At 41.1% G+C, this 23932-nt stretch overlaps 2 protein-coding genes across 2 annotated transcripts; one reads left to right on the forward strand and one right to left on the reverse strand.

Annotated features, from left to right (window-relative positions):
* Nucleotides 1–1185: 1185 nt before the first annotated feature.
* Nucleotides 1186–12218, forward strand: scg3 (secretogranin III). Its single transcript, XM_076288209.1, has 12 exons — nucleotides 1186–1614; nucleotides 2121–2173; nucleotides 2455–2494; nucleotides 2594–2818; nucleotides 4211–4353; nucleotides 4444–4608; nucleotides 4960–5164; nucleotides 5570–5686; nucleotides 7504–7587; nucleotides 7719–7829; nucleotides 8621–8710; nucleotides 12036–12218. Exons 1-12 carry the CDS (start codon nucleotides 1518–1520, stop codon nucleotides 12152–12154), a joined length of 1449 nt encoding a protein of 482 aa, XP_076144324.1. The 5' UTR covers nucleotides 1186–1517; the 3' UTR covers nucleotides 12155–12218.
* A 1718-nt stretch (nucleotides 12219–13936) lies between these two features.
* On the reverse strand, nucleotides 13937–18739 carry lysmd2 (LysM, putative peptidoglycan-binding, domain containing 2). Its single transcript, XM_076287677.1, has 3 exons — nucleotides 18296–18739; nucleotides 17384–17709; nucleotides 13937–14924 (listed from the first exon to the last, which is right to left on the reverse strand). The coding sequence occupies exons 1-3, from the start codon at nucleotides 18539–18541 to the stop codon at nucleotides 14876–14878; spliced, it is 621 nt and encodes a 206-aa protein (XP_076143792.1). The 5' UTR covers nucleotides 18542–18739; the 3' UTR covers nucleotides 13937–14875.
* Between the last annotated feature and the right edge of the window lie 5193 nt (nucleotides 18740–23932).

The raw sequence follows: 23932 nt of genomic DNA on the forward strand, positions 1-23932 counted from the left end.
CATCTCATCTTCTATCTACAGTCTTCCCTGCTCAACATTCTCCTCTTCCTCTGCGCTATCCTGTCCTATTGTGTTGTTAATGGTGTTGACGGTTGTCTGGTTGTTGTTGTTGTTACTCATCAGTGTTGTGCTCGAGGGACTTCCCCCTTATAAAAACGAATTTTGTTGTGTCCAGCTTCCACAAGTCGGAGCTGGAAACACTGAATCACTCCTTAGACAGGACACAACTCAAATTTACTAAAAGCTTGTAATGACCTTCATTTTAGAGGCATTGGCATATGCCTCTGTCGGAGCAGATTGCCGTCTCATCCACCACTCAAATATTCTCCCACCTGATGGCGCTGTTACGTTGCGATACAACATCCTCGCGATGAAGGTTGTTTTTAATTGTTGATTATATAGGCCTAGGCGGCTACTCTACTCCATTTTATGGAGCAAAACAGCAAAATATCATATGCTAATATCTTACTAAGCAACATTACACTCTGAAGCAAAGTGTCAGACAACAGAAGTGTGATTTGCTATAAAAAGGTCAGAGTAGGCCTAGGCTAGGCCTACTTCAAATCATCCGCATCATTTCGATCGAAAAGGCACTTATGGAAAAACTTGGCAACAGTTTGTAAATGAGGTAAGCAAAAATGAGGTTGGCGGTTTTTCATCCATATTTATGCTGAAGCAGACGAATAGCTTCCTCCGCCACCTGCAGGTGGTGGCAGCAGTCCACTGCGGCCCGCCTCGCATCCTGCGAGGGAGCTTCGATGTGCCAAACTGGGGGAGGGCAGAACACAGATGTTCACGGAAAACATGCACAGTTTACACAAACACGCCTAAATTTAACACCACAGGTAAAATGTTATTATAGAAAATATTTTGTTAATATTCACTCTTATTATAGTTTTGAGAAGCGTAAAACTGAAACGTTATTGTTTTTTTGTGTGTTTTTTTAGCATTGCTGATAATCACCACCTGGCCTTGATCAAAAGGAGGGGGCCAACTAATTTAGAATATGCACTGGTAGGGCATGGTCTGCTGTCAATAGGCTCTCTTTTATTAAAATGTAGAAGCTATCGAAAATGGATTGTCTGACGCAGGTTGTGAAGGAGGTGACGCACATGGGCGGATTTTCGGCGTCGCCCAACAATTCGATCGGACTGGCTCGGAGTCTGATGTTGTAAAGGTGCGACTGCTAGGCGGCAGGTGTGAGCTCACGCGCAGCTTAAGGCCAACGAGCTCTACCAGCTTATCTCTTTTTAATTATAGCCAGCGACCTGATTTCAGCACCGCGGGTACGTAACAGCTCCACAGCAGCGCTCTGGGAAACAGCACCTTGCCCCTCCCCATTCAGACACTGTAATAGGCACCGGACAGCGCAGTCAGAAGAAGCAGCGTCACCGTTAGCCAAGGGAGCTGTCCAAACCTGTCAGCACTTTCTTGTAGTCGGTCACAAGGTGTACAGATAGAAGACAAAATACGAAGTGAACATACCAGGAGCTCTACTCCTGGCCACAACTAAAATAATGGCGTCAAAGAGCTTGGGGATTCTGGTCTTAATTCAGGTTTTTGCTCTAACCGTTCACCATCTCTCTGCCTTTCCAACACCTGCCAGTGCTGACGGTAAGTGGACTCTAACAAACCTGTTATAGGAAGTCATATGGAAAAATATTTATGAGCTAAGGTTTTCTGGCAGGATGATGTTTTCCCATAGCGATCATATAATGAAATTACAGTCATTTTCTCAAACGATTGCTGAAAGACACGATCTAACTTGATTATCACAACATAATGTTAATAACTGATTTTAATATTAGTCTACATTTTGCCTTTAGAGATGTACCCTAATATTACATTTTGTCTATTTCATGTAATTGTAAGTCGATTGCGTTCTATTTTCATGGCAGTTTAATCTTTTGTTCACTAATCCTCTTATTCCTCGGTCTCTCCGATTGGACAGTGCAAGGCAACTTAATACAGTAGTCTATGTCGGTCGCAGTCCAAATCATTAGGTTTGAACTTGTTAGAATAAAGTAAACAGAACACTCTAACGAAATGCCATGCCATAGATTTTAGCCTGTGTACCTTGTGCATTTTATTTGACATAGTATACTTTTTTGCCATTTCAGATAAAACTGTACACAACAGACAGTTAACTGAGGAGAGACCTGTTCAGGAGCAGGTGTGTGTCATTCAGAGTTGGACATTTTGTTATTATTTTATATCAATATTAAAATTCTGAGCTGTTAATATTAAAGTGAAGCACTTCCTGTATTCTCTGTTTTTCTCATCAGATATATACCTACTTAAGGTTATATTAAAGTAAATTAAAGAAAAGTAATTTAACTGTCCTAGTCCAGAGCTGAAATCATATAAAGAATCGAATAGTATTGTTCAACCCAAGACTACCTGACTTACTTTGTCAGATAGATGAATGACATACTTTTCTTGTCCTTACAACAGATTGCTGAAGCTGACAATATTAAAAAGGCAGACACAACAGGTAAGACAGCAACCACATTCCCTTTAATTTATCCAAATAAACTATTTCTTGTGTTTTTTGGTAATACATTTGTTATATATTACAAATGTAATATTTCAGCTCCAGATACGAAGCAAGCTGAGGAGTCGAGTGATTCGGCAACCAACTCTGATAGTGATGACTTCACTCTCTTGAAGTCGCTGGCAGAGAAATCCAAGCAGGGTGAAAATGAGACCCCCAAGTCAAGTAAAGATGACCAGTTCGTCCCTGATGAGGCCGACTCAACCAAGAACAGAAGGCTAGCAGATGACTATGATTCCACCAAGAATGGCATGGACTACAAAGGTAATTAGACATGGGAAAACACTTAACTGAAATCATTGATGAAAGAGAAATAATAATCAGAAACAGTAGCAGTACATCTCAACACTGACTAATCTTCAACCCTTTATCATTTTTTTTTATATAAAATATGCAATTATTAGCGTGGAACTTTAAAACAGAATGATTACAAGCCATGGAAAAGTACTCTCTAACGGGGCTAGGTCAATGTTTGGACTGGTGCTGCAACTGCATAGGGGCACAGGTCCCAGATGTCTGTCGCTTTGATCTTTAATTCTGCACTCGCTGCTGAGCTGACAGGTCAGTCTAGAGATGTTCTGTTTGAGATGGGATTATCTGTTCACCGTCTGTCACTCCCAGGCGTGCTAAACCTCTGCTACCTCTAAAGCTTACTTACTTCAACCCCCTTCTGAGACTTTGGTGTGGTACAATATTCCTAAATTTGAACAGGTTCCCATCAAGTTTTCATATGTTTTCGTATGAGTGAACCAGCATCCAGTAAGCCTCTATTCAGTCTGTATGTCTGCTGTTTTTCCACTGGTGTGTTTTTGTAAGAGAAATGCACCCACCCGTATCAGATCAATACACTCTGCAGGGCGCATGTGGATTTGGCTGGCGAAGTGAGGCCAGTGCTGTAGTCATGTATCCTTCCTCTTTCATCCATGCCTTCTCTATGCCTTCAGCTCTGCGCTCTTTGATCCAGGCCATTCTTGCTGAGTTCAATCACTTTAACTGTGCTTAATGCCGCTGGGTCAGCAGCCGACTATGTGCTCATACAACATACCCTGTGCTGGCAAGCATTCTACAAAAATATTTGATGCACTACGGATGTCTTTTAGGATGGCTGGAACTGCAGAGTTTGAAGCACTGAAAAATGTGATGTTGCTGTTTTAGCTTTGAGGTCTAATCACAGCACTGAGAGGGCCTGTCTTTTTTATCTGTTGTGCTTGCGTTTAATCACACACAACTGCAGAGATCTGCATGGTTATGTTCAAATCCACTGCACCATCATGGCACATTATATAAGAGTCAAATTAGAGAGCCAGCAGGAGTTTGACTGCAGGCAGATGGATGCTGCCAATGCCATATCACTTTCACTCACTTCCGCTGGTGGGGATCTGCCTCATTAATAACTGCCATGTAAGAACTGATTGGCTGTGCTGCCCTAATGATCCAGGCTGTGGCTTTAGGAAGGAGAGGCTGCACCACATCCCTTTACCAGGAAATGCACACACACACACACACACACACACAGAAAGAGAGAGAGAAAGAGATGTAGCACTACTGACATTTAAACTCTAAAGACTAAAATGCAGTCTTATTTAAAAAATCATATTCGAAATACAAATTGTAATGTCTGATGAATTTTCCAAAATGTTTCATCATATTTATTAGAAGACCCTGAGAGTTTCCGTCAGCTTGATGGGACCCCACTGACAGCAGAAGACATTGTCCAGAAAATTGCCAAAAAAATCTACGAGGAGGATGACAGAGGGGTGTTCGACAGGATTGTGTCCAAACTCCTGAAACTCGGACTGGTAAGGAGATGTGGGTGTTTCTAACATGTGCGTTGCCTAAGACAACCTAATCCACGTGGACACAGCGCTAACATAACTCTTTGTCCTCAGATCACGGATAGCCAAGCAGATACGTTGGAGTATGAAGTGGCAGAGGCCCTCCAGGACCTCATCACCAAAAATGCGAAGGACAATGAGATTGATGAGCCAGACATGAGTATGGACTACCCCATCTCCAGGGGAGATGATGTGGATGCAGCACCTGAGGACAACATGGTAAGACAGGATGGAGAGAACACTTGATTTGAGGAGGACATTCTTATCTTATTCACTATGGTCCTTTCATGTGTAAACTACATGTATTGCAGTATACCCTAACACCCACATGCATGCATATACATACATACACACACATATGCATGCTTATACATACATATACGCACATATGCATGCGTGCGACCAGTACACACATACTCACGGTTCTTATTAGATAACAAATTGTGTAGGTTTATCATTTCAAGTTTTAATGAGAGTGAGGGTCAAATCTGATTTGATCTGACTCATACACACTCACTGTCACGCGAGGTGATGCCTCTTGTTTTAACCTTCTGTTCTGTCTGACCAAAGGAGGAGGCCGACAGGCTGCCCAGCCGGCGCTATGAGGAAGACGAAGAGCCAGAGAATGTGGACGAAGAGACGGACGAGGCTGCGGACACAGCTTGGGACGCAGCCAGCGAGGGCAATGACAGGAATGAGCTGAGCCCTGTGGACAGCCTGCAGGACCTGCAGTACTTCCCCAACTTCTACCGCCTCCTCAAGAGCCTCGACTCAGGTGAGAGCGTCAGGACATGCTAGCACAGGTTATCTGTCTACACAGCCAGTGTTTACCTGATGCAAGATTGAATCTCTAAGCCATTGCCTGCACTGCTATAAAGCCATCTTATTTCCTGTGCACTGTTTAACTTTTGATATGAGGGACAGTATTGGGTGTAATGAATTTAACCCAAGTCATTCAATTCAACCAGTGTAATAACACTCTAAAAGATGGTTATGTTATCAGTGACTCACAGTGGATGGATACGGTTAAGAGACATTTTTGTCATACTGAAACAATGTTCAAAATATGATGAGAAAATGTCTACTATAGTTCATAGCAGCTTTTCTGCAAACCTTGAAACTCTGCTACCTCACTCTACTCTTCTAACTTAGCTGAAAAACTGAAATCTGCTTCCTCTAGAGCAAGATGCTGAGGAGAGGGAGACCCTGATCACCATCATGAAGACCCTGATTGACTTTGTGAAGATGATGGTCAAATATGGCACCATCACTCCAGAGGAAGGCGTCTCGTATCTGGGTAAGTTTCCCAGTAAACTTTAACATGTTGCTTGATGTCCCTCTGATTTCAAACTGATCCCGTTTTACTGCTTGCCCACTGCACATTGGATATACCCAGATGGCCTGGCATTACTTGCCAAAGACAGGCTGTAATTTGAGCAGCATTAAAACGGGAAACTAACATTTTCCATGTCTCATATTGATGTGATGTATTGATTCAGATCATATTTCCTCTTGCCTCAGTAGCCTCCAAGATGACATGCTGAGAGTAGCCACAATCAAAGGAGAGATTAAATATCACACTTCAATGCAAATGTGCTCTTGCACACTCACTTGAAAGGATATGGCAAAAGGGTAGTGATGTATTGCTAACAGTGAGAGCTAGTTATGTTTAAATTAGTTTAATGACTTTAGGTGGACTTATTTTGAACTGTGATGCAGCATATTGTAGAGAGGGAAAATGATTCACATCGGATTAGGTGGGAGATCCCTTTTGATGTTGGCGGTATTGATGACACAGTGTGTCTGTGTGTGTAGTGTGTGTGTCTGTGTGTGGGTGGGTGTTTGATGTGCCATTAGGCCGCTTGTGCTCTTAAAGCCAGGCCTATCTCATCAGAGACCTGTACACACACACAGCAGCTGTGTTCCGGGCAATTACCCTCTGTAAAATAGGACAGACTCCTCTGGAAACTACCTCTGTTTGATGTTATTTGCCTGACATTTCAGGGTTACTGCATATGACCTTACCCATTCAAGCATAGAGGTCACACTCTGTCTATATGGCATTCTATCTTGTACTGAATTTAACCTATTTCAAGCCGTCATGTTATTTTATTTTTCCCTTAATTGCATAGTTACAGAAATAAGTATTGATCCAAAGGTAATTTATACCTGCAAAGTAGAGGGAATTTACAGATGATTTACTTTGAATTGACCAGAAATGTTTGTTCTCTGCGCTCTCAAAAGAGAGATCGTAACAGATCGTAAAAAGTGTGTGTGTGTGTGTGTGTGTGTGTGTGTGTGTGTGTGTGTGTGTGTGTGTGTGTGTGTGTGTGTGTGTGTGTGTGTGTGTGTGTGTGTGTGCAAATTAGTGTATGTTTGTGCATGTATACCCCTGTTTAAAAGGCTGTGGGGGACAGCAGGCTCTAAGCCTTCTTTTGGTACAGCCAGTGATCCCTCATTACATGGACGACTGGTCAGCAGGGCCAGCCTGCTCACCTGTTTGGGCCTCCTGTCCTGTGACACAACCCATCCAAATTAAGTGAGATGATGTGTCCTCTCCGTGCTCAGGGCCTTAGTAATTAGCTGTCTCTGTGATTTAGTTCTACTGTGTTCAGACCTCTAACGACGTTAGCAGAGTCATTAAGATAGCAGAGAGATAACATCATGCATGCCCCTATTACGTAAAACAAGGTTTCCACAGCAACCTCAGCCACTTAATGTCAAGGTTCTATGGCGACCAGGGGCACGGAATTGTGTGTTGCCTGGTAACGGCCCATTGCCGACTCCTATTGTGACAGGGATGAGTCACCTGTCACTCTGATGAAAGCTGTTCGATGGAGATAATGCCCCCTCCGTCATGACAGTGTGTAGCCTATGTACGTATGTTTGTCCATGTGATTGTGTGATACCAGCATATTCACTTCCATTAGAATGGTAATGTTAGACCCTGTGTTTCTGTGTTTGTACCAAAGACTCAATGACCATGGTTGAAGCCACTGATCATTTTAAGGGGAGTTACAGTGTAGAGTAAAAATAGTATGGTGAAAATGACAACCTGTGTATGTTGATTAGCTATGTATAGGTCATCAGCGTAACTGAACCTTTTCTCTGCAGAGAATCTGGATGCCATGATTGCCTTGCAGACAAAGAACAAGCTGGGCCAGTCTCTTGGGATCCCAGTTCTGACACCACCTACAGGTACATGTCCCTCTGCTAACTCCTCCAAAAGGACACTGACTGTCAGTCATGAGAGGCACATTACATTAGGGGTGCAGTTGGTACAGTAGAAGCACAGCACCTCACATTTGGCCCTTTGCCCCACTGTCCAGGCAAGCTAACAGACGATGAGGACAACACTAAGGCAGAGGCAGCAAAGATGCAGAAAGAGTATGAGCTGCTGAAGGACTCCACCAAAAACATGCAGGCCGCAACAGAGACCAGTGAGTTGGACACAATTAAAATTTCACACTCACCAGATCAGAGTCATATATCTGAAGTGGTGGCAAGAAAAACTACTTTGCGCACACAAAATGTTTGTGAGAACACATATCCAATGTTAAGTAATACATAACATGAAATTTAAGAATTTGATATTTAAATTTGAATTTAACAAACTGCTACTCAGGATATTTTATGTCAGTTATGATATGGTAATTGCATACATGTATGCACCAAGACAAGGAAGGCCACAATAGAACTTGATTATTGATCATGATCATTTCAGGATATTACAATTTTGAGAGAATTAAGTTTCAATGATGCAGTGAAGAAAAAAATGCTTGAACAGGTGGTACTATTTTTCTCTGCATATGAGCCAGAGAGAAAGAGAGAGAGAGAGAGAGAGAGAGAGAGAGAGTGTGTGTGTGGGTGGGTGGGTAAGACACCACTCGACAAACCCATCTGCTTGCACCTCAGGGGTGATCCAGGTTTATCAGATATCACTTGCAGAGGCCAGTGGATCTGTACATTCCCTGCACTGCTCTGCGTCTCGTGACTGAAAAACAACATGTGTACAATGTCATACATCAGGCAGAAATAAAAAAAGGCATAGACTGGAAGTTTTGTATGTTTGCATTTCAATTAGCATGAGGTCATCTGTATTTTCTTTACACAGCTGACAATTCTTTGTGCAAATCCATTAATGTGAAAGATTTGGTGTTTTGTGTTCCACGAAGGAGAAAATGCTCCTTTAGAAAACAAAAGACTTTAACTTGACCCCATTCTCTTGCAGGTCACCCGGGTAAATCTGAGACTTATTTGGAAGCAATCAGGAAGAATATTGAGTGGCTAAAGAAGCATAACAAAGACGCCAACAAAGAGGGTAAGCATTTCCCCATCTTTAGCTTACAATACAAGAACTAGTGGCGGTGTAGGAGGGGACTGGTGGCCTATATAACACTGTCCTAGATTAAGAGAGGACGCCACTCTGATCGTTTGTAGGGAGGGGGTGTTAGTTACCCCAAGCTTCCTGTCACATATTTGTAAACAATTCAAAGATCATTTGTCATGAAAACCAGGGGCCGTAAGTTGTGTACCTGCTGTAAGGAAGTTCTAAGCTCACTCTATGCTGTAACTTGTGTGCCACATCAAATGTATTTCACCTTGATGTGAGATTCTGTTGCAAATGGTCAGAGATGGAGCGTGGGCTGAGGGCCACATGGAGATGCTCTCTGGAGCCTCATTCAATTAGGACCCTCTTTATGTCGTTTTAGTCACACACACATTTGCAATGTAAATCAGTGTTATAGTAGTTTCCAGAGGATTCGTGAATATGCATGCTTCCTTGATGGGCTTGCCCTAATTATAGGGATGTGGCTGTTGTTTTCTTAAACAAAGACCCCTTTTTTCCACCCCATCTACCTGACGCATATGATCAGAACAGAGTCGTAAATACAGTGCTTCATTCGTAAATACAGTGCTTCATTCGTAAATACAGTGCTTCATTCGTAAATACAGTGCTTCATTCGTAAATACAGTGCTTTATTCGTAAATACAGTGCTTCATCCGTAAATACAGTGCTTCATTCGTATATACAGTGCTTCATTCGTAAATACAGTGCTTCATCCGTAAATACAGTGCTTCATTCGTACATATAGTGCTTCATTCGTAAATACAGTGCTTCATCCGTAAATACAGTGCTTCATTCGAACATACAGTGCTTCATTAGTAAATACAGTGCTTCATTCGTACATACAGTGCTTCATTAGTAAATACAGTGCTTCATTCGTACATACAGTGCTTCATTGGTAAACCAGGAGCTCTTGGAGCACAGAGAGGGTGCTGTTCCAGCAGGGCAGAATAGAGAAAGAAGTGATAGAGCGGGTAATGGGTCTGTGTGTTGTGGGGCAGTGGGGGAGGTGGGGGTGGGGGGTGGATTGTGAGAGTGTGTCTGTGGCGCTCCAAAGCCCCTTTTCCCTTTGAGCTGAAATCTGTGTCAATGCAACAGATCTATCACATTACATGATGTTGATATTCATCATTGCTACTTTTGGTTGTTGATCACTGTTGCTTGCAGCAGATGTCAGCTGTTGCCTGCAGCCAGATGTCATCTTACTTGATATTCTCATTGGGAAATCTTCAAAATACGCACTTTTAGATAGACACATTTTCCTTTTGCATACATTTCGGGGAAAAAATAAAGCATTAGCAAATGCAATTTAAGGAAGGAGGGTATATATTTTATTCACAATGCATTGCTACCTCACATCGATTAGGGTTCCCATCAATTCTAAATGGATCTCAAACATATTTGATAATGATAATAGATTACAATACTATCGCTGACCTAATTCTTTTTTGCTGTTGTCGTTGTTCTTTTTTATGTTATCACCCTCACTCCCTCTGGGATGTAGATGGCATCTTAATCGGATATATCTATCTTTTATCCGCTCACATCATTTTAAAAGCACTGGTCCAATTTACTTAAAATTTTCACATAGAGGGTCACACAGGTACAGAGATACACAGACTAGATATCTGTATTCACAATGGGAATTTGAGTCTGGTTACGGTTTATCACATCTTGATTAGCACAATTTGGTCATCCTACAAGATCACTTTCTTTTACTGTCTATGCCTGGATCTGGATCAGCATCCAGGTGAAGGATTCTTTTCACTTTCTTTACCGACCAAATATTGGGGCAAAGGTCTGCAGTACATGACTGCCCTTCTTATTTTACTGGGTACCATACCGGTTCCGCACTAATAGAAACGCAAACAGTCAGGCATAGAGATCCTGTTCCAGCACAATCTAAGTCCTGTGGAACACAGCAGTTTCCTGTAGCACTTAATGAAGAGGAAGAATGAAATGTTAATGAGAGCAGGATATTCATCAACACGTAAGGTCGTCTATGCACTTTGGCTGCGAAACACTAACCAGCCATAAAAGCTCTCCTAAAAATAGAAATGCTTTTTTGACTTTCTATCGCTTTCCTGTCAGTACTTACACTCAAAGACAGTTTTAGGCTCAAGCTGAGGTGAATGAAAGCATGCAATTTAAAAAGACCACTGGACCCATACAGAATGCTGTTTATGGCAGCAGACAAAAACTATATTTTATTTGACTCCTTCCTCTTTCTCATCTTCTCTCCTCTATGGTGTCCACTATCCTCATTTAGTTTGTTTCTTGTTCTTTTTCATTTTTTCTTGTCTATTTTCTTATTCCTGTCTTGTCCATGGTCCCCTCTCCGATCTCTATCGAGGGCCCCAGTGAAGTGTACAGCCCTGTGTTTATTGTCCATTGATCTTCTCCATGTGCCTGCTGGAGGCCCATTAACATGCAGAGACGTGTATTGGGGTGTCTGGGAAAAGACAGCCTCTCCCTCTCTGATTGATTTTAAAAAAGGAAGTGGGATAAAGGCCCCATAATAGGTAGAGTCGGAGGGCTTTATAGTGACAGTGAAAGGCCCTGCTATTGGTGCAGGTCATTTCCCGCTGTGTCTGTACGTGGACACTTAGGGCTGTTTACTTGAATGGGGGAAAGTGAGACCATGGCAGAAAAAATGGACCACTGTGTTCAATTAAACCATCGTTACTCACACTTAAAAAAACCTTGCTCACTTGCACAGATATATTGTCAGGTAAAATCAGTTCAAATGAATTATCCCATCCCTTTTAAGTGTGATTGTTTGATTTCTTTTTTGTCATTTGACTGCAGCATAAGGGAGTCAAGAAACATGAAAATTAAGGACTATATTTTGTATAATTTTAATATCTTATGTAACTGACAGCGAAAATATTCACTACATTGAGCACGAGGGCAGGAGAACAAACTTTCAGCAAAACAACCCAGATACTTGTATTCCCTTGATTACAACTTTGTTGGGGGTTGATGCATACAAAGCATCTCTCTCACTCCCACCCACCACCTGTAGCAGCCATATTTTATACCACAGATAGATGTCCATGCTCACCATGAGCAGGCCCACCAGAGGAAGAAAAAACAGATTTGCGTGGGTGTATAAGCTTTGGACAAGACGTTTTTGGCAGACTTGATGTACAAAATAGCCTTTGTATATATTTTTAAAAAGCTGCTTCTCACTTTTAAGCGAGACTATTATCATTAGTCAACACTTGCTATTCTTAGCGTCTGTCAAAATAACAGAATCTTAGATGCTCTAACATGCCTTCTTCTTCATCATCCCCAGAATACGACATGTCCAAGCTGAGGGACTTCATGGACCAGCAAGTGGATACCTACATTGATAAGGGGATTCTAGAGAAGGAGGAGGGGGAGGTGATCAAGAGGATCTATGGTAGCATGTAGAGATGACTGATCCATGACCATGTACGACTAAGCTAAGCATTTATGTGATTCTTCTGTATGCTGAAGGGAAAATGACCATTTTGACCGAAATGACAAACGACGACAATTGTATTGAACATCACGCCTCCCTAGTGGGTCTCTCAGAGAATGCAATAATGATGAAGACATTGCTGAGGGCCTTTTAGTATTGATAGTATCCAATTGTAATCTAAACACTCTGGGTAGCAGTAGCTGAATACAAGGCAAACAATCGCCTGCACCCTCACTTGATAACACTTGCATTACCTACAATAATTAGTCAAACAATAACCAAAACCTATTTATTGATCCCAATGGAACCTGCAAAAATAGGACACTGCCTTCCTAAAGAATGAATTCTCTGGCTAATGTGGAATGAGTGGCAAATAATTTTAGAAAATCACACTGTAGTTTTTGCATTTACTTCTATTTTGCAATAGACACTAAGACATGTGTACATCTATATCAAAATGTATCCATTCTGTGTAATCTGTCCTAGCATACTATTGTTTCTCTAATGTAAGCATAAAATCTATGGCTACTTAAGTCAACCAAAAAATGCTCTGTTTTGAGGTCATCTCAGTGACTTTTTTCTTCATCCTGTTTTATTTCATTGTTCTTGATTAATGTGAATAAGGATCTTTCTTTGTACTTTTTGTCACACTTCTGCACCTGCAACATGGGAGTTTACCTTCGGCATGTTTCAGTATGTTTTACTGTACACCGTTCTAGACACAAAATCAAGTATTTTTAAATGTAAATATTTGTGATTTTTCCAAAATGTTAAAGCAAATAAAACATTGCCTTTCTTTATCTTTGTAGTTTGTGATGTGTCATTAATATAAGTGCAACCTATGAGGGATATTTAAATAGGATAAGCGGTCCAATGCTTTCTGACATGTATTTATTTATGTCATTCAACTGAGTGTATGTGACGTTATGATTACTTTAAAATCAATCTGGTTGCAATTGATTTTGCTACTGGCCTAGTTGTATTTATAGTACATGTTAAAGAAAGCTTGTCTGATTTGTAAAGCACAAACTGGGCTAGATATTAATGATCAGCTTAGATTTTTTCCAATAGCTGGACTCAGAAATAATGCAAAATTTAATTGGGCCAATGTGAACATTTCTATGATTTTATGTAGTGTATCAAACATCATATTGAAATATTTGATGCAATTGAAAAAGGGGGCATTACCACAGATTGCTATATATCTACACAGGATGATGCCTGGAGGCATACTGGCATTTCTAAAATAGATTGGTCTTCCACGGTGTGGCAACTGTGTGACACACTATGTGTAGGGGCCTCAGCTACATTAACTACCCTTATCTCTCAGCTAAACACAAGTACTGTTCACATTGCAAAAATACCTGTGTAACTGTGAACACTATACATTTGACAACCACTCATGAGAATAAGCTTTGTAATCTAATGCATCTACACAAACCTCATCAATGCTCTATGCACATTTGTGCTGTTTCAAATGACTTGTAACAGATGTAAATGTCATGAACATGTTACTTGCTTCATTTAGACATAGCATGCAGAGTTGTGAGGAATCATCCTTAGTATTACCCTTAATGGTTTCGGAACAGTTTAGAGTTTTGGTATTATTTATGAACAAATATTTAAATCCCAATTTGAGGCTCCATGCACTTATGTATGGCAAGTGGTGAATTTTGGCAAACAGTCTGGGCTCTGCATTTGACAAGCTGATGCTCAGTACTGTAATCGGGAACACACTGGGTTCAAGAAACTGTTTTACAGATGCATTTTATTATTACTCAAAACAAGACAAAAATAGCACAATATAACTGCTTCTTGTCAACATACTCAATGTCCGGGCGCACACACACATGCGCACACACACACGCACACACACAATAAAATAAAATACATTCACACTCAAGAATGAAAAGTTTCCCTTCCTACTAACAAAACACATTTGTATAGGCAAATAAGTTTTAGTATTGATAAGCTATCACACACGGACAGCTTGCTGTAAATGTTCAGTCATTCAGTTGAAACATGACATGGTGAAGACTGAAAGTTTTCTCAGATGTGATATTGCGATGGCTTCTTAAGAGAGAGCATTGATTATCCTATTTGTTGCAACTGCAATTATCTACTAGTGCAGAGTCCCTCCTTTTACTTTGGGGAAGTCAAGAGGTCATGTCTAGAGCAGCTTTAAAAGCATGTAGTGGCTAACTGGTGCCCAAAATAATCTCCAAAAAAATAAACAAATGATGTATGGATGGGCAAATCATATAAAGACCTGAATTCTGTGTTTCCAAATGCTTCTCCCTTACATCCACAAAGAGCTGTAACCCTCTCTCCCTCTCAATGTAGGCTCTTCCTCTGCAATATCAATGACTATGCTAAAGCAGGTGTTCATCTGTGATGTTTGTCTGTACTGCCCCCTGGTGACAGTCTGGTAACTGTATGATGTGCAATTTGGAAACAGCATCAATAATAATAATAATAATTATAATAATTATAATAATTATAATAATAATAAAATTCTACATCTAGAAGAGTGAAAGGCAATGGATGACCTCAGTGCAAGAGCCTGGACATAATGTCCCATTTCAAGGTTTGGTAAAAGCAATACATAAAAAGGACAGACAACAACAAACACAAGGGCAAAATGGAAAGGAATTGTGATTGCTCCAGGTAAACAGTCCACCACCACTGCCTCAGATTTCCTGGTAGGATGACGTTGGCTGTGATGTGTTGTCTTCATCTCTTCAAAGGAAAAAAACAATGTTAAATGTCAAGGTTAATTATAATGATTATTACAATGAACCTAAAAACCTGTTGTTTTAACCATTCGTGTTGCAGACCTTTTATAATATAGCACTGACCAAAAAAGACATTTACAAATTTATAATCTCCATGAAAAAATGTCAAGGTCAGGCCAGATCAGTGAGATTGTCTAGACAACCGGATTCACGGTTAAAAGGATTAAGTATAATGGCCTTCATTTGAAGCTGCCCAAAGTACAGGCTCTATACAACACTTCCTCCACCTGCCCACTCAGGTCAACTGTCCAGGCTCACGCCACCCATAGAGAGACCTCTGACCTGAGTCTGATGTTTGGTCAGATCCACTTTCCCAAACAGACAGGGGCACCTCATCAATTGTGCAGGACTCCTCGTGCAAACAGAAGGGTTTGTTCCTGGCTGTCTGTGTCATGAATCTTAAAACCCAGCAACTGTCCCCTGCACTTAAATTGAGCAAATACAGATGAGCAGTGAGCCAGACAGCAAACACCATCTTGTGTACATGTGTGTTTTGTCTGGAGATTCACACACAATTTTGTGGAAGCAACAGTAAATGTTAAACGTTTTCCCTCCTCTACAAACATGTTACATCCTAAATACTGAGTGTTCATAATTGTCATAGTGATCTGACAATCCCAACATCAAACATATTTTACATGACTCCTTATGGTCATGTATGGTCTGGGGGGCAGCCGTGGCCCACTGGTTAGCACTCTGGACTTGTAACCGGAGGGTTGCCGGTTCGAGCCCCGACCAGTGGGCCGTGGCTGAAGTGCCCTTGAGCAAGGCACCTAACCCCTTACTGCTCCCCGAGCACCACCGTTGTAGCAGGCAGCTCACTGCACCAGGATTAGTGTGTGCTTCACCTCACTGTGTGTTCACTGTGTGCTGTTTGTGTTTCACTAATTCACCGATTGGGTTAAATGCAGAGACCAAATTTCCCTCACGGGATCAAAAAAGTATATATACTTATACTATACTGGTCAAGGGCCAGAATATAACATTGAGCTAATTGATTTTCCACCACCAATTAAGCTTCACTGGATCAATGACACACTTCCGTTACTGTTGGCACACTGGAAGTATATACAGGCAGAATGCCCTGCGTGTGCTATGGACACAACACAACACAGGCAACGCTCTTGTGAGTGAGTAAGGCTTCTTCATGTTCTTTCCCTCAGATTGCCTCCACAGCAAGCAGACATGGCCTAGAGAGCTACAGTCCCCCTTGCTGGCATTATCATTTATTCACAACTGCGCATCTGACGCTGAACAACAGCTCATGTATCAGTTACACCAGTGCCACCCTGCCTTTAAGGAATCACAAGGGGAAGGAGAAGCATACTTTGTTACATTTCCTCCTGCTGCATTAGAACAAAGAATAAAGAACCAAGGTACTGCCCAAAACGCTAAGAATGTTTCAATACTACTTAAATTTCTTTATAATGTAAAAATACTGTAAGCAAATTCTAAATATGTGAAGTGTGATGATATATTTTCCTTTGCATGGGACTATTCTAACACCATGTTGCATCTGCATTCATTTGAAAACTATGTCTAATGCTTTATAAATAAAGTCTGCCATTTTGGGTCAGAAAAAAAGTGCATGACTCAAACTTGCCTTTTCCCAAATGAAGGGTTGCAGGCCAACTAGGAACAAGTGCAACAACCATATTTAAGGAAACAAATCTATATTTGGTATCAATCAACAACTGAGAACCCATTTTCTACAACAGTTGAGAATTAAACAATTAATTTGTTTATTAAAGCACTGATTAATTAAACCACTACATTACACAAAGGTATCCTTTGAGAGCTCATCTAAAATGGGCAAACATAGCCGAAAAAAAGGAGTAATGTATCTGGAATGATTTCCAAAACAAGGAAACAATATGTTTCTGTCTCACCACTGAGGCAGACTCACTAAGACTCTCTGTGTGAAATCGCCAAGCATATTGGGCTCATTACAGCAGCTTGCACTGAGACACAAGTATGGCATCCACTCTGATTTTCTGCTCAGTAGACACAAGACTTTGGCTACCAGTCAGTCTAACTGACTCAGCACCTCGACAACAGGGCCAACAGCACTACTCAAAGGAGCACCAGCAAGCTGACTATCTGTGGAGATGCCAGGAAATGCAAGACATTCATCAGATCACTCCACTCAGATTCGACGTCAGCTAGCCTAGAAATCTAGACGCGCCCCTCCAGGCTAGACGTCAGCAGCCTTCTGGCCCATGCAGACGAGAGGAAAGACATCCTTAATATGTCATCCCTCTGACCTTCCTCATTCTTATCTTAACATTTTCACTTTCAAAATGTTATGACTCGCTTGATTTCACAATTGTGAATGCAATAGAAACATTTTTTCTTACAAAATGAACCCTTCAACATACTCTCCTTCACCAATGTGAGGCTTACCTTCTATCCTCCTCTTTCAACTTTCTTGCAGCCTGTTTGGATAGTTTAATTTGCAAGTCCAGTCTATGCAAGTAATCCTTGGCTGAGAGTTCCTCAGGCTGAGGGGGTTTGACACTGGGCTCCGGTGAGGGAGTGGGCGAGGGCCCATCAGAATCAGGGGCCACATCTGGTTGCTCCTGGGGAGTGGTGGCCTCACTGTCTGGGGACTCCAGAGACAGTCCGTTGAAAAGAGAAGGCTTCTGCGAAATCACAGGGATATTCAGGCTGTTCCGCAGGAAGATACAGTCATTACTAAATAGTTTGTTGGCCCTCTTGATGTGCTCCATCTGTGTGGTAAAACAAAGAAAGAAACAAGTGATTTTTCATAATTGTCAAATGAGTGGTAGGCCATCTTTGGGTTTAACTATGATTCATCAACTGAATGATTATTAACAAAAAAGGCACTATATGATGTGAGGTTAGGCCTACACATTAACGGTACCTCTGGTTAGTTTTATTATCAGTTAGGCGGCTACATCAAAGCAGTAGGCTGGCTAACCCTGCAACATTATGTCAGGCCATGAATTCCTGCTTCTCCTCCAAGGTTGTTCCGCAACCTTGCTTACTATTTCAGCTGTATTTTGCCTCCAGAAAGAGCAACGCATGGTAAATTACGCAGTCGCTATAAATGAACTCCTAGCTATAGGCTACTGCTAAGCCATTAGCATAGCGAGACTGACAGCACAGCGCAAACGCTAGGCTACTTTGTGAAACTGGCATTTAAGTACAACTAGGACACGTTAGACTGGGAGGTTTTGTAATTTACTGCAACATTTCCAGTGCGCAAAGTTCCTTTCCTATTATGCAAAACAAACGATATAGGCTACGAGAAAATTCAACTTGTAGCCTATGTTTAGTCATAACGTTACTTACGGTAACACCATATTTGAGAGCTATCCCTTGCAATGTATCGCTATCCGTAACACGATGCTCGATGTATTTCTCTCCCAAAGACGCTGTAACGCTGGCCGTGCTGCCATAGGACCGGGTTTTGGTGCGAGCCAAGCTCTGTGATAATTCACTCTCTGATTCTGATCCGGACCGAGACCTTGGGAAGATGGGTTGCCCGAATCGTCCGCCTCCATCCCGTAGAGGCAGGACTGGGGAGAACTCCGCCATCTTCTTTCTGATAAATAAAGAGGCTGCAATGATACGCCAGCTTATCGCACACCTTCCGTAGACCACCGAGGCCTTTCTTTAAATTCTGTGAAGGCCCATGTTTGGCTCCTTGTCTGCAAAACAGCCTTGGCGTGTCCTTGTGGAAAAACAGTCTGTCAAAATTGCAGAAGTTGGAGCTGCGACCTCACACAGAACGGTGTGCCGCCAGGGCACTGTAACATGATAGCCTACACACAGTCTATCTGGCAGCGTTTCGGATCCAAAATTATGGTCAAGATGATAATTAGTGTGTAAAATAAACGTGAACGATTGTGTTAGAGTTTCCGGAGGTTTGACTACATTAATTTAAAATTAACCACAATAATGTTTTATTCTTTCATCTATTTGACCTGTTTTCTCCCTTATTTTAGGCTACTCACACACAGACCTATCAAAATATCATGTTGTCAGTCGCCCTAGCCGTAGGCTAAATCGACATAGGCTATTATAGTCCAGTGTAGGCTATAGTATAGGCTAGGCCTCAATTACTTAAATCCAAGTAGGCCATATCCTCTAGGCCTGTTACTCCAATCCTGGTGGAACATATTGGTTTATTTTCATCTTGAGAGTAGATTTCTGACCCAATGTTGAATGTGATAACACAAACATTATGTTGTGCAAAATGAGTAGGCTAGACCTAGACCCCTTCAGATAGGTGTTAAAACAAAATGCAAAGAAGCTGGGAAAACCAATTATTTCAGGAAACCATTATCTCCAAGTGTGATAATTTTGAGTCCTCTCCAGTAGCCTACTGCTGCCTGTTCTCTGCCACCAACATGAGAGAAAGTGAATGAATCATTAGGAGTTATTTGCATGCCTTGGACAAATTCCACAGGTGTCTGTAAGAGAACTAGTCTGGACAGTTCACGAACTGGCCCCTCCATTGGTCCAGACCCCAGACCATCCAATTTGTTAAATTAAGCTATATCTCGCACAGTGCAATTCAGCCACTGTTTAGCCGTTGTTTATTCCTCACATGCAGTTCAGCCCAGGACAAATATCCAGAATAAATCTAACTGGCTGCATGTACTAATATGAATCATTAGCAATCGATAGCCATTCCATCAAGCAGGAAGAAATGCAAAAGTTAAAATTTTCAACTGATAAATGCTTGTAGGTTGCCAGTTGAAACCTTTAGGATGAACTTTGAATCATGCTTGCTTTGCTTGCCAGTCCTGATCAAACAATGGTTAACCCTTGAAAGGTGTTCAGGTCTGTGGGACCCGTTTTCAATGTTTGCTAAAAGAAAAATTATGCTATTTATTATTTCTTCAAACTCAGACTCATTGGTCTTAGCTCATTTTCTGTGAAGAACATAAAAATAACTTATTTTCAATGACTGCACACAGTACAAATTGTGCAAGTGAGTGGTCCATTCTGCTTTTTTATCCTTAAAATGAAAATAACAACAATTCTGTGCAAAACATGAACTATGTGTTTTGTTTTCTGTGCACGAAAGAATGACCTTAATATTTTGTGCACAACAATGTTAACACATTTTTATTATTCATAGACAGTATTCAAAATGAAGTCTGTACTGTTGGTGCCCCATATGACTCACATTAATTCTACAGAACAGAGATCCTGCTCAGGTGAAGGGGCTGGCCACAGGAGTTAGTTCTCTCAACCTCAGAGCCACTGGCTTCTAGCAGACAGAAGTCGGCAGAAGCCCCATCACACAGAAACAGCAGAAATTTTCCACTGAGATTTTATAAACCAGCTGCTTTTTTTTAGACCATACCTGGATTTACCTGGACTCACCATTGGAGAAGGGGTACCATCAGAACATCAATCAGAACATCTTAATATGGATTTAGTTTTGAAGTATGTTTTTACACTGCAATATCAGTGGGCTGGCAAAATGAGAATTAATTAATCTGGTCTCATACACATGAGAAAGGAACAGCTGGCAGGCAAATGATATGAGGAGGACCAGTCCATTATGCAACAAGGTGTTAATAACTCAGCATGACACTGTGAGCTGCCGTTGTGCTCATGTCCAAATGGGTATTTAAGGGATTGGTCCTAATATAAGTATCGGTTGGTTGTGATGAGCCCAAGTCTGTATCAATCTCATCCGTACAGAACACCCAGAGGCCTAACGACTCCCACATGCTGGCTTGGGACATGAAACAGCACCAATGTTCTAATGATGTGATGTATATGGATGTGTGAACTGATCCACCAATTCTCTGGATGAAGTGATGAAAGAAAGAAGCCTTTCTAATTAATAGTATATTTTTTAAAAATACTAAAAAGCATCTGCCAAATACCATAATGATATAATTTAATCTATTTCAGTTAGTTAAAATTACCTGTGTAGAACTGTCAGCAACTTGCTCTGAAATCAGTTTAGCAAGATATATCTAACCAATATATGGGTGAGAGTATAGGTAAAGGACATCCTTGTGGCAGTGATTCTGCCGTAGTGCCGCAGGTAATCATCACATACATTTTATATTACTGTAAGACTTCATGCAATGAAAATGTATTCATGCTTTTAAATGAAAAATGGCATACACATGAAATCTGCATCCCAGTCTCACTTATTACACTCACCCAGCCTCACTTATTACACTCATGTCCTGGCCTGTACAGCCTAGCGACCCATCACCTGCCTATGACAACTCTGTCCGGATTCCTGGCCCGTCTGCCGACCCACCACATGCCCCTTGACAACTCCCTTCCCCTGGACAATTCTAACGCTGGACTATTTGAACTTTCTGTCACTAAATCAGGATTAATGCATTATCATACCGGATACGTAATCAACCCACCTCTTGTAACTTTCACCTCAGGTGCTTTAAACACCATGTCCTATTCTCCACACCTGACTATGCATTTGTCATTTATACAGACCTTCCTGTCCTGTATTGACCCTAGGCAGATGGGTCAGGCCTTTGAGTCGTGGATCTGCTCGAGGTTTCTTCCTATGTATCTCCAATTCTAGGGAGTTTTTCCTCGCCCCTGTTACCCATGGGCCTTCTTTCTTTCTTTTCTTTTCTTTTTCTCTGATTGCCTACATTTTGTAAAGCGCCATGATACATGTGTAATGTTTTGGCGCTCTATAAGCACAATAAATTGAATTGAAATTTAAATTGAATGTCTGTCATAGTCGAATTAGAAATTAATTTACTTCAAGAGGCGGATAACTCCCAAAGGGTATAATGCAACTAAGTTTGGTGGAAACAGGTTTATTGTAAAGAAATTACATTTTATGATGTGATTAAGGTGCCTTCACCCATAGCTGTTCACAAATTCTCTCTTTTGATAGGAGAGAGGGTCTGTTTGGATGGAAGCCCAGCTAGTGACCATGGTGGCTGCCACTGTGTAACCTTCAGTGCCTTAACAACTGATCACTGATTAGTCATGTTTTTTTATAAATTCCTGGGAAAACATTAATAAAATCATGTAATTTGCTGATGATTCTTCATGGAAATGTGCTCATTATGTGGAGGCATATGGGAGTGGGAATTTGATATATTCGTCATCTGCCCCCCCCCCCCCCCCCCAAAAAAAAAAAAAAAAAACTGTGTAATTACTGGAAATGATATTCATTGGTGAGGCTTTGCTGACCAGCTGGTTAAGTGCAAGTGATTCAGGTTCTGTCCTCAAGCTAAAATGCCAGCTCGGAATATGGTAAGTGTCACCTGGTGTTATCAAGGGTAGAGATGTAGAATAGAAAACAGGCTAAACAAAAATATGTCCTTTTACTCATCACCTTTGTGATGTAAATTAACTTATCAATGGATTATTGCAAGGAATTTTATAATTAGTAATATTTCCACCTGTGAACAACATAATTCTAAGAAGCAAAGGGAAATTGCATAGTAGTCTCTATGCCTGCATTCAATAGAGAGGAAAGGTAATCACTAATCACAAAGAAAGATGGCCAGTGTACATGTACTGCTTTAAGCTTTTAAAAGCAGATTAATTTCAGGGACAAGACCGTTCTCATTGTGGAGAAACAAACAGAGGCATTGAAGGGCTGATAAGCACAGGGCCACCTTGCACTTCTCTTGTTGGTGTTGGATTGTGGGACCTTCCCAGCTGTATGTGAACATGTTGGCTTTGTTAAAAGACATTTCATAAATGATTACATAGGTGACCATTGTATTGAGATTTGTGTCAATAATTCATACTAAATTAAGTTGAAAACATTTTGTTCCAATTGCTTGTTTTGTCATACTTATAAACTTGTTCAGCTCACTGGAACCACAGGCTAAATAAAAACCGTTAATAATGACACTTGGTTTGAGGTTTGTTGTTGGCCCTTACCATAAAGATATGGTAGCCTAATGTGCTTGAATGCTGATCTGTGTCAATTTGTTCAATAGAGTTTTGCCATGCAATGTGTTCCATCCATTTCCATTGTAATTTCCATTGTGTATAAACTGTGCTACAGCATGTATCGCCATCACTAAAAACATGTTTAGAATTATGATTGGTAAGGTGAACCAGCTTTACAGGGGCCTGTTTTGTTAGTACTCAAAATACCTTAATTCTATCATGCTGTTCACAAGTTTTGCTGCAGATTTCATTACAATTTTCTAGTGTCACAATAAATACATCTGACAGTAATAATTAGTCAGTGTAATCAGCAGAACTTTGACCATGAAAGGCTAGCATAACACTTATAAACAAATAGGACTAATACATTTTTCATACATACATTTTTAGTCTCTACTTTGTCTGACAGAGAAACTACTGGAAGTTTGCTGTGTGATTGTTGATGTGTCAGTCAGATTGAAGTAGCAAGTATTTTTATGTTAGTGCAGCTGCACTTACTGGGTATGTATCATTAGTGATGCATTTGATCTCCATGGTGAGCATGCAAGCTAGGCCTTTTCCTTTGTTGCACTATCACAGTGGAAAAGCACCACACTGACCCATGCCACCCTCATGGTAATTTTCCTAAGGCCTTCCTCCTTGGACCCCTGACAATGTAACGCATAAAGGATGGTTGTTAATAGCAATGCTGGAATGGGAAATTACCAGTTTGTTTGTGGCATCTGCGTTTTGCTTTCACTTGATGCTTGAGTGGGGTGGGGGGACTGTTCTCTGTGCAACAGGCTTCTTTGAGGCGGCATGTTAGAACTCTTCTGGTTGTGTCCATCTCTGGGAGGGAATCAGTGTCCCCTCAGCACATCTGACCCTGATGAAGTCTAGGCAGGCCTGAGACGTCAAGAGAGGAGCCTCCTATCAAACCTCCAAACCTTATTGAGATAAGTAGAAACACTCACACAAAAAGCAATGAACAAAAAAAGAAATCCCTTCAGTTACTACCACAGGTTACTATATACAACTAGAGGTGGCGCTGTGGTAACTCTAAAACATATTGATCTCAACATC

Source organism: Alosa pseudoharengus, unplaced genomic scaffold (assembly GCF_046254945.1).
Source record: "Alosa pseudoharengus isolate Yale_2024_CS ecotype anadromous, Long Island Sound unplaced genomic scaffold, YU_APseudo_1.1 YU_APseudo_1.1_scf_16, whole genome shotgun sequence".
NCBI lineage: Eukaryota > Metazoa > Chordata > Actinopteri > Clupeiformes > Clupeidae > Alosa > Alosa pseudoharengus.

What these genes read in the sequence shown, in the direction of transcription:
- scg3 (XM_076288209.1), top strand. Translation starts at nt 1,518, where the DNA reads ATGGCGTCAAAGAGCTTGGGGATTCTGGTCTTAATTCAGGTTTTTGCT. An exon ending in AACACCTGCCAGTGCTGACG is followed by an intron (nt 1,615 to 2,120) that starts GTAAGTGGACTC and finishes TTGCCATTTCAG; the next exon opens with ATAAAACTGTACACAACAGA. An exon ending in CCTCAAGAGCCTCGACTCAG is followed by an intron (nt 5,165 to 5,569) that starts GTGAGAGCGTCA and finishes TGCTTCCTCTAG; the next exon opens with AGCAAGATGCTGAGGAGAGG.
- lysmd2 (XM_076287677.1), bottom strand. Translation starts at nt 18,541, where the DNA reads ATGGCGGAGTTCTCCCCAGTCCTGCCTCTACGGGATGGAGGCGGACGA. An exon ending in CTCTCAAATATGGTGTTACC is followed by an intron (nt 17,710 to 18,295) that starts GTAAGTAACGTT and finishes TTTACCACACAG; the next exon opens with ATGGAGCACATCAAGAGGGC. An exon ending in TTGAAAGAGGAGGATAGAAG is followed by an intron (nt 14,925 to 17,383) that starts GTAAGCCTCACA and finishes TTTCCTTTGAAG; the next exon opens with AGATGAAGACAACACATCAC.